Raw genomic sequence first — 17163 nt, 5'->3', positions numbered from 1 at the left:
GACTCTGGTTCCGGCCATTACTTTAGAGTGAAAGACACTAAAAAAAATTAGAGTGAAAGACACTAAAAAAAAAAAAAAAATATTGCAACCTATCGACCCTATTTTTTTGCCATTGATGTAATCCTAAACGGACATATATTTCTTTTTGGCCTCATGTATTGACCTCACCATTACATGTATGACACATGAGTTTATATGTATAACTCAGAACGGAGAAAAATATACATAAAAAACTTATCTTAAAAAATCAAGACTGGATCCAATCAACTTTGCAAGTGTCCGATTAACAACCAGAGAAGTCCGTCCCTGGCTGTGCTTTGTCATACCGAAAGTCATTTATTGATCATACAACACAAAATAAAATCACTGAATTTTAGAAATATATTTAGATCCATATAGATAAATAACATCCTGAAGTTCCTGTCATGAGCAAGGTATTAGTCAGTGAGTTCTGTGTCATGCTGAAGTCGTTGTTTCTTACCATTCTTTAACACCACAAGCAGTTTTCCGTCAATGCTAAATTTTTCATTTGCACATAATTATGTCCAGTAATCAACAGCAGCTTGTTTCTTACATAGGTACACTTGACTACTAACAGTTTATACATGTATGAACTTTCAGAGTTTTGTCAGCAAGATTTTGGATCAAAATTCAGCTTCATTCCCTATTAATTTTTTCCATATTCATGCCTTAAATTTCCCAAAATTAAAGTCACTTGAAAATCATCCAAAAATTTGGAACAAACTTATAGGGTTAAGACAAGTTTATTTTGTGTGTTGATTTTCTCAGGAAATGTATCTTAATATTTGAATTTAGATGGTTATAATTGAAACATTACATGTATGACACATGAGTTTATATGTATAACTCAGAACGGAGAAAAATTTGTCCTTACCTCTTTACATAAAAACAGGGCTTATTTTCTTAAAAAATCAAGACTGGATCCAATCAACTTTGCAAGTGTCCGATTAACAACCAGAGAAGTCCGTCCCTGGCTGTGCTTTGACATACCGAAAGTCATTTATTGATCATACAACACAAAATAAAATCACTGAATTTTAGAAATATATTTAGATCCATATAGATAAATAACATCCTGAAGTTCCTGTCATGAGCAAGGTATTGGTCAGTGAGTTCTGTGTCATGCTGAAGTCGTTGTTTCTTACCATTCTTTAACACCACAAGCAGTTTTCCGTCAATGCTATATTTTTCATTTGCACATAATTATGTCCAGTAATCAACAGCAGCTTGTTTCTTACATAGGTACACTTGACTACTAACAGTTTATACATGTATGAACTTTCAGAGTTTTGTCAGCAAGATTTTGGATCAAAATTCAGCTTCATTCCCTATTAATTTTTTCCAAATTCATGCCTTAAATTTCCCAAAATTAAAGTCACTTGAAAATCATCCAAAAATTTGGAACAAACTTATAGGGTTAAGACAAGTTTATGCATTTGTGTGTTCATTTTCTTCAGGAAATGTATCTTAATATTTGAATTTAGATGGTTATAATTGAAACTTTAAACATTTGTGTAATTTGCTTCAGAAAACCTATATTAACTTCACTGAAAATAGATATTCCTATCCATTATACCTTAAATATTTCATATTTCATTATTTTCCCCAAATCTTAGATATAAAAATTTGAGTTGTGTCTCCTTGTAATAATTTGTCCTTACCTCTTTATTTTATGATTACCGATACAGGGCTTTTTTTCAACATGATTTGGGGCCGAAAATCGGCCCTATTCCCCATGGCAAAACCTCTAAATTTTTCCCAATTCAAGCCTTAAATTTCCCAAAATCAAAATTTTTTGAAAACTATCCAAAAATATTACATGAGCTAAGTTGGTTAAGACTTTCAATATTTGTGAATTGGCTTCAGAAAAGTACATAAAGTACATTGGAAATAAAAAAATCTTATTTGTTATGCTTTATTTCATATTTTTTCCAAATTCTGGTTTTGTCGCACATTTTCCCAAATTCAAAGCCATAGGCCCCATTCCCATAGCAGTGAGAATTGAAAAAGTCCTGTGATAACTCTTCTCTATTTGGTGATCATATTATTTTCATGGTATATGTTTCATGATTAATTCTTTCCTAGTTGGTGATGTTATTTTTGTGGTATTTTCAGAGTCTTACACATGTAACACTAAGGAATGGAAGTGTCCGTCCTCAGGACACTGTCTCCCTATCTCTAAGGTCTGTGATAAAACTAACGACTGTCCCGATGGGGACGACGAGGCCAAAACTTGTAGTAAGTACACAAGGTCAACGTCACGCATGTACAGTTTATTGATGTTCATAATCATCGCCTTTGTCGAGAATTTGTTGGTTATAAATATAACAATTAATTACATTTTGTAATTGATCACTCCTTTGTAAAAGTTTAATGCTTATCAGTTTGAAAACTTGCAGATTCAACCTCATGCATCCTTGATGCTCTAGGGGATACTGCCACTGTCGTAATATCCACCCCTGGAACATGTCATAGCTAGCAAAAGTGATGGCAGTTCAAGAGAAATAAATTTGACCAATCACAGGCTTGCATAGGCTTTACTTTGAAGACTTAGAGAGAGGGAGGCTAAACATCAAAGCCAAACAGTGCACTGTTATTCAATTGTTTTTACATCAAAGGACCAAACTCACATGTACCTGCTCATCTGTAATTTCACACAGAGCCTTTAGGTTTGCTACGACGTATTCCAGGGGTGGATATAATGACAGTGATTGTCAAGACTGATTCAACCTAGACTGCAATTCTTTAAAGTCAAAATATATTTCAGATAAAATTGATGGTCAAAACCCAATTTAGCATTACTACGTTCTATGGGTATATAATGATTTATGGTTCAGTACAAATCGTTAGTTCAGTACATTTTGAAACATGTTGGTAATCATCTTTTATACAGGTATTTTCCAATGTGCCAGTTTATCCTGTCAACATGATTGTCACGCCACACCACAAGGGGGCGCTTGTTTCTGTAACACTGGCTATCGTCTGGACCCTACAGACAATCGTACATGTGTTGGTAAGTTACATGTGACTGGTTTTCTGGTTGTTAGGTATAATGTGACTGGTTGGGGTGTGTAATGTGACTGGTTGGGATGTGTAATGTGACTGGTTGGGGTGTGTAATGTGACTGGTTGGGGTGTGTAATGTGACTGGTTGGGGTGTGTAATGTGACTGGTTGGGGTGTGTAATGTGACTGGTTGGGGTGTGTAATGTGACTGGTTGGGGTGTGTAAATGTGACTGGTTGGGGTGTGTAATGTGACTGGTTGGGGTGTGTAATGTGACTGGTTGGGGTGTGTAATGTGACTGGTTGGGGTGTGTAATGTGACTGGTTGGGGTGTGTAATGTGACTGGTTGGGGTGTGTAATGTGACTGGTTGGGGTGTGTATAATGTGACTGGTTGGGGTGTGTAATGTGACTGGTTGGGGTGTGTAATGTGACTGGTTGGGGTGTGTAATGTGACTGGTTGGGGTGTGTAATGTGACTGGTTGGGGTGTGTAAATGTGACTGGTTGGGGTGTGTAATGTGACTGGTTGGGGTGTGTAATGTGACTGGTTGGGGTGTGTAATGTGACTGGTTGGGGTGTGTAATGTGACTGGTTGGGGTGTGTAATGTGACTGGTTGGGGTGTGTAATGTGACTGGTTGGGGTGTGTACCGGTAATGTGACTAGTTGGGGTGTGTAATGTGACTAGTTGGGGTGTGTAATGTGACTAGTTGGGGTGTGTAATGTGACTGGTTGGGGTGTGTAATGTGACTGCATATGGTGGGGTGTGTAATGTGACTGGTTGGGTTGTGTAATGTGACTGGTTGGGGTGTGTAATGTGTCTGGTTGGGGTGTGTAATGTGACTTGTTGGGGTGTGTAATGTGACTGGTTGGGGTGTGTAATGTGACTGGTTGGGGTGTGTAATGTGACTGGTTGGGGTGTGTAATGTGACTGGTTGGGGTGTGTAATGTGACTGGTTGGGGTGAACAGCTGTTCTATGTCTTTGGCAGCATGTTTCATTGGGATGGTACAGCAGAATGGACAAAGAGTTTTATCCAACACCAACATACCTCAGTCTCTCAAATCACACATGACCTCATGCATCACATTACATACATGAAGAGGCTAAATTAATTACATGTAGTAAGTAGTTATGAATGAACAGTATACATTGAACCAACTAATCTTCATGTGCACTTAAAATTTTGTGTATTTTGCGGGCAAGTAGAAATTAAGAAAAACTTCATGAAAAATATGTCAGACTTACATGTAGTTACAGTATAGAACCTTATGACTAATCAGAGAAGTTAAATATCTGCAATAAAGTAGCTAGACATAAAATAAAAACTCAAAATTATGTCATCATGAAAATAGGTTTACAGTTTTTGAAAACCAAAATCACACACTCAGGTGATTCATGTAAAATTGAATTGCAATTGTTTCTAATGTATTAATTTGAAAGATTAGTTTTAAGTTATTAATTTTCAGTTACATATTTTGTAATGGTAACATTTATTTTTATCAATACTTCAGATTTTAATGAGTGTGAACATTGGGGATTTTGTGACCAGAAGTGTATGAATTCCCTGGGGTCATACCAGTGCAGCTGTTTCCATGGTTACACACTCCGTAACAACCGAGCATGCGTCACCACGGAGGTTGGTAAGTATAATATTGACATCACTGCAGTCAGCATCCCTTTCACAGATAAAATGTAGACATACATTAGGCCAATATAGATTGAAGTAAAAACATGCATGCACTTTTCTTGTTTCTTTGTTCAACTGACGATTCTTATTTTTGCTATACTTATATCCACAATACACAATTGATGTCATAAGATAAAACAAGGTCAGATTCAGTGACATTTTTTGAAAATAAAAATAACATTTTATGTGCCCAGCTTCATCTCGTCCGGTGTTTGTTGGTCTTGAGGACCGTATCATACGTATGGGTACCAAGGGAGATAACCAGACAACTATTGTGTATGGAGAGATTGAGGACTTGGAGCTGGATGTCCGACGGAATCTGATATTCTGGATTGATAGCAAAGCTAACAAGGTAGTTTAGAAATAATTTCAGTCATATATAAGTTAATTTTACTAGGATAGCCAAAAAAACAAAAACATTTTAAAACTTGAATTTCATGGAAACTTTCTCTGTAAAAAAGTCAACCCAAGTTTAATATTAAGCTACATTTTACATACTAGAAAACTCTTTTTTTTTCCCTAAAAAAATATGGCATTTGTTTTTGTTATATGATTATATGAACTTCTGATATATTCATTCATACAACTAAAATATTTAAAATTTCAGCATAAAAAAAGGGTGATGGAAGCACTTTGTGTAACCTATGTCTATCCTACATATTGTATCCTGTTCAAAATTGAAATGGATCCCAATAGCTTTTTTCCCCTAAAAGGACATTTAAAAAAATTCCTAGCTATGAAATTTCAATAAGATTGAATCACAGTGAATTGAAGTATGTGTATCTGTAATATGAAATAGATTAGTACTTTTCAGTTAAACTTGGCAGATGCTTTAATTTCCTGACAAACATTGTTTCTCATAGTATGTGGATGTCATCAAAACTTATGAAAAAGTATTTTAGATTTGCCTAAAACATCCAAAAATTTCTGGGGAAATAACAATAATTACATAATTACTTTCTTTGGTGATATTGTTTGTAAAAATTGCCAATAAAATATTTAATCATAATTGTTAATATTGTCACAGGTATACCAAGCCAGTCTACAACGCCCAAAGGAGAATAAGACGCTACTGTTTAACGAGTTGTACAGACCTTACAGCCTGGCTTACGACTGGATTACATACAACCTCTATCTAGTAGATCAACGCGCCAGAGTCATTGATGTTTTCTCCATAAGTACAGGCTATCAGACCAATGTAGTCGGTAACAACCTTCAGGACCCTCGAGCTGTCGCGCTCGATCCGACAGAAGGGTGAGTAAGGGAGGTCTTACTAAAAGGACTATACTGTAAATCAAGTCTCTTTCATGTGTAATTTACACAATGTACTTTCATGAATTTCACCATCCAAATAAAATCACGAAAGTTTCTGTCTGCGAATAAATATCTACATCGCTTATATTGAAAGAAATTTCCATTCTTTTTTGAAATCCATGAATGTTAATTTTTGCGAACTGGTTTTGAAATAGAAATTGTGAAAATTTAATAGCTGTGAAAAAATTTGGTTTACAGTTAATGGTTTCTTGGCTTTTTAATTTGGCCCCTGAATCAATGTGGTAATTGAAATGTTTTATCAAAAGATTGTGTTGAATGTCACATTTTCATGAGTATTAATAATTTTGTTGTTGTTTGTAGAATAATGTTTTTCTCTGATTATGGCCGGTACCCGCGACATGAGGCCCGAATAGAAAGAGCATTCATGGACGGAAGTAGTCGAATGAAGCTGAAACTGACAAAGGTGGTGGCGCCATCTAGCATCACAGTAGATATTGTCAACAAACGCATTTTCTGGACAGACTACCGCCTGGATTACATAGAATCAACAGATTATTATGGAAAACATAGGTAACGTACATTACTTTACAAACAAAATCAAATTACTGAAAACACGGGTGATAATTCTTCATAATCAAAATAGTATTACTGTAAACTTCATTGTTTTCGCAATTAAATTATAATTTTAGGGCTAAATTGATATTGAACAGGTTAGCACAGTGTTTAAATCTATTCTAATGAAATATAAGTAGAGAAACCAATTAGCGCAAAATGTCTATTGCTATAAGATATGTACATGTAGCTACAGTTGTTGGTCAGTATATACAGTATAGTTGTTAAATTTTCCAGGTGTTAAATTTCGCTATTTACAGACGTCGTGAAATGTGTCGGTCCAACGGACATGTCCGGAAAAATTTGAGGCTGAGTGCTTATTTTAAGTTTGGTCCGGACCAACCTCAGGCAATTATTGAGTACCGGATTAAGTCGGTAGAAATGGCGTCACTGCAAAAGGAATGTAGAATTTAAACTGCATAAGATAATCATGAAAGCAGCTGTCTGAATACTAATAGCAGGAAGTTATGTTTACTTCAAAAATTCACATTAATGCTCGGTCCGGCAAAATCTTGTTTGGTCTGGCTTACTCACAGTTCATGCTGGTCCTAATATCCGGCCATTTTTTTCAACTTTCTCGATATCTGTATTTTCTGTTTGGAAAGTATTTGTGGGGTTTCTTTTTGTGAATTATCTTTGATGCATTTGAAATTTTCATTTATACGACAGGCTATAATATGTAAAACAGTGACTTTGATAGATTTTGTAAGATATTAGATTTACAATTTTGGATGGATTCACGAATTCAAACATGCAAAATCAAACCCCCACAAATACCTGGTATTACCGTATATCAATATATTGTTAGGCCAACCAAGAAAAATCAGAAAACCTTTGTCTTTGACATGTTTCTTTTTATCAGATTAATATTTCATCATATTAACCTTACCAAAGGTCCATAATTGTATCCTTTGTAGATTCAAAATCCTGTCTGGCGGTTTAAATATTCCTGCCCCACTGACCTTGACTCTGTTGGAGAACCAGTTGTTCTGGGCCGATGCTACAAGGACCGGCGTTCTGGCTGTCAGCAAGTTTGGAAAAGACACCCCGAAACAGATTTACGTCAACAAACTTCTTAAGATGAAAACTGTTAAAGTATTGCAGAGATATCCTGATGTAATAATTAATAAACGACGTAAGTTGTAATTAATAGGAATTAAGCTGACATTTCCTCAGGCCTTAATGGACCCAACCAAAGTAAACCTAAGTTATGTTTCTTATTTTAATCATTGAAGACCAAAGAAAAATATATATATTAGCTTAAAATTTTGTTTTACCTTTAAAATTTTATCAAGTTAAAATGGGATGGTAACTGTTTATTGATGTATTTCTTGTTTTAGCAAGCCCATGTCATGCTGCAAAGTGTCAACATTTCTGCGTCCTCAGCCATGTCAATGATAACAATGGACTTGGATACAGGTGTTTATGTGATGTAGGATTTCACCTGGCAAAAAATCAGATTAACTGTACAGGTATGTGAAAAAACCATATTCTACCCACAAAAAGCCCCCAAAGATATATACACTGTAAATGTTGAAATTTAAAGGGGAGGGGTCTTTTACCAAATGTAGGCCCAAGTTTTTTCATACTAAAGAGTTACATTTTCAGCATACCCGGTACATGAATGAAGAAGTGGGACAACATAATCTTTAGTAGTTCATTGTGATATGTTTATCCATAGTATTAATCATTTAAAAAAATAAATATAACAGTTATAAAATCATCTGCACTGATGTCATAAGTGTCTCTAATGTATGTCGAAATTATGTGTACAGAGTGTTAACTTTCTACTAATGCCCTACTCCATGAAATGGAGGGGAGAATCGTCTTGACATTGTTACCTATTTCCTATTTCCTGGGGCAACCGTCTGATATTCATACAAGTGCTTCCTTTTTTCTATGCAATTGTGAAATTAATGCATGTAATGTGTAATATTTGAAATAGAAAATGTGTTGTGGACATTGTAGATAGTAAATTAATAAAGAAAAAAGATACTCAACACGGTGATTTGTTTTCAATGAGGCTTTCTTGTGATAGTTTACTTCACTTGGTAATATATATATCTGTATGAGAATGAACAACTTTTCTAGGTCAAGCCTGCTTTTAATACCTTTTGATATTTTCTAGAGACATCCTCCATTTTGATGTTTGCTGCGAAGTACTCACTCCGCGGAGTTCCTGTTCATGACACAAGCTACAAAGTTGATGCTATCCCACAGGTCTTCGCAAAGAACTCGGGTCGTCAAGGTGTAAACTATGTTGCCCTTGACTACGACGCTGAAGACGAGAAGATCTATTTCAGTGACATTAGAAACTACGCTATAATGCACGCAAAACTTAACAGTACAGAAAGTAAGCGAAACTGTATGATTGCATGTACATGCTTTAAAAAAATCTGGTAATTTCATGAACCTTCTTAATTTAATGTGTAACTTGAGAAAAGTCAGTTGGTGAAATATGCTCCAATTCTTGTGTTGAATTCAGACATCTTAACTTTTGTTATATTTCAAAAATTTTGATGGTGGTCGATACTACATGCAAATTTATTTTAAAACATGGTCAACAGGACAACCAGATAAATATTTTTGGAGATCCTTCATAGTTTATAAGTGGTCCTCCCTTCCCCATATTGAAAACAAACATTAACTGTAATCTGCTCTTTTCTTTTGGTGAAGTATTAACCCCAATATAGATTATAAAAAAACCCCATTTGGATGATAATCTCATTTACAAATAATAACAATAAAAAATCAACAATTTAAAATCAGAATTTTTCTAGTAATTTGTAACTGGTTACATATAATTCTTGTTTATTAATCTGATGGGCTAGGCTAAATATGCATCTTCTTGTTGCTTGGTGTCTTCGGCGGCATGCTTCAGTGATATAGCACTATAAAAAGGGCAACAGTTCCACTATACAAGAAGACACACCATGAATATACCGCAGTCTCCCAAAACACGCACCACGCACAACATATATGCAACACACCGCATACATGGGAGGCCGTCCTTACATGACCCATGCTGTTAATAGGACGTTAATTAATCAAACAAACAAATCTTATTGATCCAATCACCTAGAACAAATGATTTTTGGTGGTTGACACATTAACCACTAGTGTAGGTTAATGGTAGTTCTCGTAATACTTTGCTGGTAACTGGTCCACCACTAGTAACAAACCCTGCTTGATATATAGGGAATCACCCTATACATACTCTGTTTAAAGATGCTCCACCGCCGACAGAGCATAATCGATACTCATTATTTGAACAATAATTGGTGTTAAATCATGTATATATGTATCTAATAAACACAAAAAAATAACAAAAAAATGATTTAATTTGCCTCTGGTGCATGCACAATTGGTGCTTCATTCCGTATAAGACATAGTGCCACGGAATTTTTGGGACGCAATTAATTATTTTTAATATTTTTTATCTTGAAGTAAAATTTGAAGCTTAAACTTTTCAATGGTGGTAATGGTGTAAAGTAAGTAACTTTTGTAACTGATGAAATATACTTATTTGTCTGCTCCTGTTCTTGATAGAGAAAAAATACCATTTGTCAGCAGTGGAGCATCTTTAAATTTGCCTCTGAACAAAAAAACCAAGAATTCACAAAGTTCAACATGAAATATTTTTTTTTATTAAAGATACTTAACATATAGAATAACTATGGGTATTTGTTTTCCAGAACCGATGCCCCTGACAGTAAAAGATGTCCGTTCTGTGGAGGGACTGAGCGTAGATTGGATATCCCGTAACCTTTACTACACTGACTTTTATCGTAGTACTGTGTCAGTTCTCCGACTACACCATCCCGAGGAAACGCGAGTTCTTCTGTCCGGCATGGGCAAGCCTCGGTCTGTTGTGGTACATCCACTGAAAGGGTAAATATCATCTAGTCTGTCATATATTAAATCGTTATATGGACTAATTATACCCCCCGCAATGAAGTTCAATGTACTGAAATCAGGTTGTCTATCCCCTTTAGAGTCCACCTCTGTATAAAAACCACCCGGTTATTAGGAGCAGGTGGTCTTTATACAGCAGTGGTTTCTTAACCAGGTGGTCTTTATACAGAGGTGGTCTTTATACAGAGGTAGTCTTTATACAGAAGTGGTCTCTTAACCAGGTGGTCTTTATACAGAAGTGGTTTCTAAACCAGGTGGTCTTTATACAGAAGTGGTTTCTAAACCAGGTTGTCTTTATACAGAGGTGGTTTCTAAACCAGGTGATCTTTATACAGAGGTGGTTTCTAGACCAGGTGGTCTTTATAATGAAGTGATTTCTAGACCAAGTTGTCTTTATACAGAGGTGGTTTCTTAACCAGGTTGCCTTTATACAGAGGTGATTTCTAGATATGACCAACAACTCTGATGTTCAGTGAATGAAGAATTAATCAGCTATTATCTTTCTTCCTGATGCTAGGTGGCTATTTTTCTCCGACTGGATGAAGAGTTCCATGCAAAGCCCGTACCTGGCTCGTACTTATGGAGATGGAAAAAACATGACCAAGATACGACAGTTTGAGTTGGGCTGGCCGAACGGTCTGAGTATTGACTTTGATACAGACAGACTGTTCTGGGTAGATGCTTACTTTGACAGGTGAGTTCGGGTTAAATAAAGATTAAAGGGTAAATTCGGGTAAAAATGATAAAGGTTAAAGGGTGAATTCAGGTAAAAATATTAAAGGTTAAAGGGTAAATTCAGGTAAAAATAATAAAGGTTAAAGGGTAAATTCAGTTAAAAATATTAAAGGTTAAAGGGTAAATTCAGGTAAAAATATTAAAGGTTAAAGGGTAAATTCAGGTAAAAATGTTAAAGGGTAAATTCAGGTAAAATTAATAAAGGGTAAATTCAGGTAAAAATGATAAAGATTAAAGGGTAAATTCAGGTAAAAATATTAAAGGTTAAAGGGTAATTTCACGTAAAAATGATAAAGGTAAAGGGTAAATTCAGGTAAAAATATTAAAGGTTAAAGGGTAAATTCAGGTAAAAATATTAAAGGTTAAAGGGTAAATTCAGGTAAAAATATTAAAGGTTAAAGGGTAAATTCAGGTAAAAATATTAAAGATTAAAGGATAAATTCAGTTAAAAATATTAAAGGTTAAAGGGTAAATTCAGGTAAAAATATTAAAGGTTAAAGGGTAAATTCAGTTAAAAATATTAAAGATTAAAGGGTAAATTAAGGTAAAAATAATAAAGGTTAAAGGGGAAATTCAGGTAAAAATAATAAAGGTTAAAGGGTAAATTCAGATACAAATATTAAAGGTTAAAAGGTAAATTTAGGTAAAAATATTAAAGATTAAAGGGTAAATTCAGTTAAAAATATTAAAGATTAAAGGGTAAATTCAGTTAAAAATATTAAAGATTAAAGGGTAAATTCAGGTAAAAATATTAAAGGTTAAAGGGGAAATTCAGGTAAAAATATTAAAGGTTAAAGGGGAAATTCAGGTAAAAATATTAAAGGTTAAAGGGTAAATTCAGTTAAAAATATTAAAGGTTAAAGGGGAAATTCAGGTAAAAATATTAAAGGTTAAAGGGTAAATTCAGGTAAAAATATTAAAGATTAAAGGGTAAATTCAGTTAAAAATATTAAAGGTTAAAGGGTAAATTCAGGTAAAAATATTAAAGATTAAAGGGTAATTTCACGTAAAAATGATAAAGGTTGAAGGGTAAATTAAGGTAAAAACAATAAAGGTAAAGGGCAAATTCAGGTAAAAATAATATAGGTTAAAGGCATAGTTATAGGTAAATTCAGGTGAAAACGATTTAGGTGCAATTGAAAATAATGTTGGAAACAGAAAAGTTCAAGTTAAGCTGATGACAGGAAAATTCACATCAAATGATTGAGGAGTAAAAATGATAAGCCAGTAAACTTGTAAAATAAAACTGGTATAGGTAAAACCAATAAAAAGAAAAATGGCAAATAATGCTGATTTAGAAATATAACAGGAAAACTGTTAAAATGTAACATATTAAAATGACAAAAGCAATCAGGTAAAATCAATAGAAGTAAATGTGTTAACAGGTATAAGACAGTTTAACAGGTAAAAGTGAAAAAGCTGCATGTATCAGGTAAAGATATTTGTGTGGTAAGGTATAAAATTAAAGTGATAATATGAAATAAATTTTGACAAGGAAAGTTATTTTTTCAAGAAGGTTCAAAATGAAAATAGCAGGTAATTAAAAGTGGTCAAAGTAAACAGGCATTATGTAATTACTGAGATGAATATTGTGATTTTCTTAATGTTTTGTCAGTTCTAGAATAATCTTGTTGGATCATTGCCTTTCTGTTTAGGATTCAGCATTCAGACTTGGATGGTGGTGATGTAAAGACACTGGTGGGAGTTAACATTGCTCATCCATTTGGTATTGTAGCATACAAAGGTAGGTTTGTATCTGTGTGGTATTGTAGCATACAAAGGTAGGTCTGTATCTGTGTGGTATTGTAGCATACAAAGGTAGGTCTGTATCTGTGTGGTATTGTAGCATACAAAGGTAAGTCTGTATCTGTTTGGTATTGTGGCATACAAAGGTAGGTCTGTATCTGTGTGGTATTGTAGCATACAAAGGTAAGTCTGTATCTGTGTGGTATTGTAGCATACAAAGGTAGGTCTGTATCTGTGTGGTATTGTAGCATACAAAGGTAGGTCTGTATCTGTGTGGTATTGTAGCATACAAGCAACAGGTAGGTCTGTATCTGTGTGGTATTGTAGCATACAAAGGTAGGTCTGTATCTGTGTGGTATTGTAGCATACAAAGGTAAGTCTGTATCTGTGTGGTATTGTAGCATACAAAGGTAGGTCTGTATCTGTGTGGTATTGTAGCATACAAAGGTAAGTCTGTATCTGTGTGGTATTGTAGCATACAAAGGTATCTGTTATTGTATCTGTGTTGGTATTGTGGCATACAAAGGTAGGTCTGTATCTGTGTGGTATTGTGCATACAAGGTAAGTGTATTGTACATACAAAGTATCTGTATCTGTGTGGTATTGTAGCATACAAAGGTAAGTCTGTATCTTAGTGGTATTGTAGCATACAAAGATAGGTCTGTATCTGTGTGGTATTGTAGCATACAAAGGTAGGTCTGTATCTGTGTGGTATTGTAGCATACAGAGGTAGGTCTGTATCTGTGTGGTATTTTGGCATACAAAGGTAGGTCTGTATCTGTGTGGTACTGTAGCGTACAAAGGGAAGTCTGTATCTGTGTGGTTTTGTAGCATACAAAGGTAGGTCTGTATCTGTGTGGTATTGTGGCATACAAATGTAAGTCTGTGTCTGTGTGGTATTGTAGCATACAAAAGTAGGGCTGTATCTGTGTGGTATTGTGGCATACAAAGGTAGGTCTGTATCTGTGTGGTATTGTAGCATACAAAGGTAGGTCTGTATCTGTGTGGTATTGTAGCATACAAAGGTAAGTCTGTATCTGTGTGGTATTGTGGCATACAAAGGTAGGTCTGTATCTGTGTGGTATTGTAGCATACAAAGGTAGGTCTGTATCTGTGTGGTATTGTGGCATACAAAGGTAGGTCTGTATCTGTGTGGTATTGTGGCATACAAAGGTAAGTCTGTATCTGTGTGGTATTGTGACATACAAAGGTAGGTCTGTATCTGTGTGGTATTGTAGCATACAAAGGTAGGTCTGTATATGTGTGGTATTGTAGCATACAAAGGTAAGTCTGTATCTGTTGGTATTGTGATCGTACTGTGTGTGGTATTGTAGCATAGAAAGGTAAGTCTGTATCTGTGTGGTATTATAGCATACAAAGATAGGTCTGTATCTTTGTGGTATTGTGGCATACAAAGGTAGGTCTGTATATGTGTGGTATTGTAGCATACAAAGGTAGGCTGTATTGGTGTAGGGTCTGTATTGTTGGTATTGTGTGGTATTGTAGGTAAGTCTGTATCTGTGTGGTATTGTGGCATACAATGTAGTCTGTATCTGTGTGGTATTGTAGCATACAAAGGTAGGTCTGTATCTGTGTGGTATTGTGGCATACAAAGGTGTAGGTCTGTATCTATGTGGTATTGTGGCATACAAAGGTAGGTCTGTGTCTGTGTGGTTATGTAGCATACTAAGGTAGGTCTGTGTCTGTGTGGTATTGTGGTATACAAAGGTAAGTCTGTATCCGTGTGGTATTGTAGAATATAAAGGTAAGTCTGTATCTGTGTGGTATTGTAGCATACAAAGGTAGGTCTGTATCTGTGTAGTATTGTAGCATACAAAGGTAAGTCTGTATCTGTGTGGTATTGTAGTTATGTAGCATACAAAGGTAAGTCTGTATCTGTGTGGTATTGTGGTATACAAAGGTAAGTCTGTATCCGTGTGGTATTGTAGAATATAAAGGTTAGTCTGTATCTGTGTGGTATTGTAGCATACAAAGGTAGGTCTGTATCTATGTGGTATTGTAGCATACAAAGGTAAGTCTGTATCTGTGTGGTATTGTAGCATACAAAGGTAAGTCTGTATCTGTGTGGTATTGTGGTATACAAAGGTAAGTCTGTATCCGTGTGGTATTGTAGCATACAAAGGTAAGTCTGTATCTGTGTGGTATTGTGGTATACAAAGGTAAGTCTGTATCCGTGTGGTATTGTAGAATATAAAGGTAAGTCTGTATCTGTGTGGTATTGTAGCATACAAAGGTAGGTCTGTATCTGTGTGGTATTGTAGCATACAAAGGTAAGTCTGTATCTGTGTGGTATTGTAGCATACAAAGGTAAGTCTGTATCTGTGTGGTATTGTGGTATACAAAGGTAAGTCTGTATCCGTGTGGTATTGTAGAATACAAAGGTAAGTCTGTATCTGTGTGGTATTGTAGCATACAAAGGTAAGTCTGTATCTGTGTGGTATTGAGGCATACAAAGGTAAGTCTGTATCTGTGTGGTATTTTGGCATACAAAGGTAAGTCTGTATCTGTGTGGTATTGCAGCATACACTGTGGCTGACTGTATGTTTTTAAAGTTGACCAGCACTCTCCACATAATATTCAAAGGTTGACTCTGTAGGCCTGTGATATTGGTCTTTATTTACTCCTGACAGGCCTTCAGTTTTTCTGAGATAGTCCAGGGGTGTATAAAACGTCGGTGATAGTAACCCCTGGAGTATCGAGGATGGCAGCTGAACAGGTCATGTCTGCCACTGTTTCATTTGATATGTTGTATATTGCAGGATGTTCTATTAATTTTTTAGGTCATCTGACCCGAAGGGTCAGGATGACCTATAGTCATCATGTTTCGTCCGTCGTCGTGCGCCGTCCGCCGTGCGCCGTGCGCCGTCCGCCGTGCGCCGTCCGCCGTGCGTTAACTTTTCACATTTTGAACTTCTTCTCAAGTTTGACCAGTGGGATTGAGCTGAAACTTACCTGAAATGATCCTGAGATGGTCCCGACAAAGTGTTGTTATTTTTCGGGTCGATCCGAAATCCAAGATGGCCGCCACAGCCGCCATCTTGAAAACACATTTTGAACTTCTTCTCAAGTTCTACCGGTGCGATTTGGCTGAAACTTGCATGAAATGATCCTGACATGGTCCCGACAAAGTGTTGTTATTTTTCGGGTCGATCCGAAATCCAAGATGGCCGCCACAGGCGCCATCTTGAAAACACATTTTGAACTTCTTCTCAAGTTCTACCGGTGCGATTTGGCTGAAACTTGCATGAAATGATCCTGACATGGTCCTGACAAAGTGTTGTTATTTTTCGGGTCGATCCGAAATCCAAGATGGCCGCCACAGCCGCCATCTTGAAAACACATTTTAAACTTCTTCTCAAGTTCTACCGGTGCGATTTGGCTGAAACTTGGATGAAATGATCCTGACATGGTCCCGACAAAGTGTTGTTATTTTTCAGGTCGATCAGAAATCCAAGATGGCCGCCACAGGCGCCATCTTGAAAACACATTTTGAACTTCTTCTCAAGTTCTACCGGTGCGATTGAGCTGAAACTTGCATGAAATGATCCTGACATGGTCCCGACAAAGTGTTGTTATTTTTTGGGTCGATCCGAAATCCAAGATGGCCGCCACAGCCGCCATCTTGAAAACACATTTTAAACTTCTTCTCAAGTTCTACCGGTGCGCTTTGGCTGAAACTTGCATGAAATGATCCTGACATGGTCCCGACAAAGTGTTGTTATTATTCAGGTCGATCCGAAATCCAAGATGGCCGCCACAGGCGCCATCTTGAAAACACATTTTGAACTTCTTCTCAAGTTCTACCAGTGCGATTTGGCTGAAACTTGCATGAAATGATCCTGACATGGTCCCGACAAAGTGTTGTTATTTTTCGGGTCGATCCGAAATCCAAGATGGCCGCCACAGCCGCCATCTTGAAAACACATTTTAAACTTCTTCTCAAGTTCTACCGGTGCGATTTGGCTGAAACTTGCATGAAATGATCCTGACATGGTCCCGACAAAGTGTTGTTATTTTTCGGGTCGATCCGAAATCCAAGATGGCCGCCACAGCCGCCATCTTGAAAACACATTTTGAACTTCTTCTCAAGTTCTACCGGTGCGATTTGGCTGAAACTTGCATGAAATGATCCTGACATGGTCCCGACAA

At 36.1% G+C, this 17163-nt stretch overlaps 1 protein-coding gene across 13 annotated transcripts in view; it reads left to right on the top strand.

The window, feature by feature from the left end:
• The window catches only part of LOC138311137 (low-density lipoprotein receptor-related protein 2-like), a 173379-nt gene that overhangs the window by 21407 nt on the left and 134809 nt on the right, over nt 1-17163 (top strand). For all 13 annotated transcript variants that reach the window (XR_011206530.1, XR_011206529.1, XR_011206526.1 and 10 more), the window contains exons 4-15: nt 2137-2259; nt 2915-3034; nt 4535-4663; nt 4905-5062; nt 5738-5964; nt 6346-6555; nt 7515-7732; nt 7938-8069; nt 8726-8950; nt 10293-10488; nt 11030-11206; nt 12903-12991. Coding sequence is in view for 7 of the 13 variants with exons in the window: in XM_069252604.1 (XP_069108705.1) it covers nt 2137-2259; nt 2915-3034; nt 4535-4663; nt 4905-5062; nt 5738-5964; nt 6346-6555; nt 7515-7732; nt 7938-8069; nt 8726-8950; nt 10293-10488; nt 11030-11206; nt 12903-12991 (2004 nt within the window). In the remaining 6 variants the exon portion in view is untranslated. The remainder of the gene's footprint in view (nt 1-2136; nt 2260-2914; nt 3035-4534; nt 4664-4904; nt 5063-5737; nt 5965-6345; nt 6556-7514; nt 7733-7937; nt 8070-8725; nt 8951-10292; nt 10489-11029; nt 11207-12902; nt 12992-17163) is intronic.

Source organism: Argopecten irradians, chromosome 16 (assembly GCF_041381155.1).
Source record: "Argopecten irradians isolate NY chromosome 16, Ai_NY, whole genome shotgun sequence".
Lineage (NCBI taxonomy): Eukaryota > Metazoa > Mollusca > Bivalvia > Pectinida > Pectinidae > Argopecten > Argopecten irradians.
Note: the sequence above shows the minus strand (reverse complement) of the source record. Positions and strands in the feature narration are given on the sequence as shown.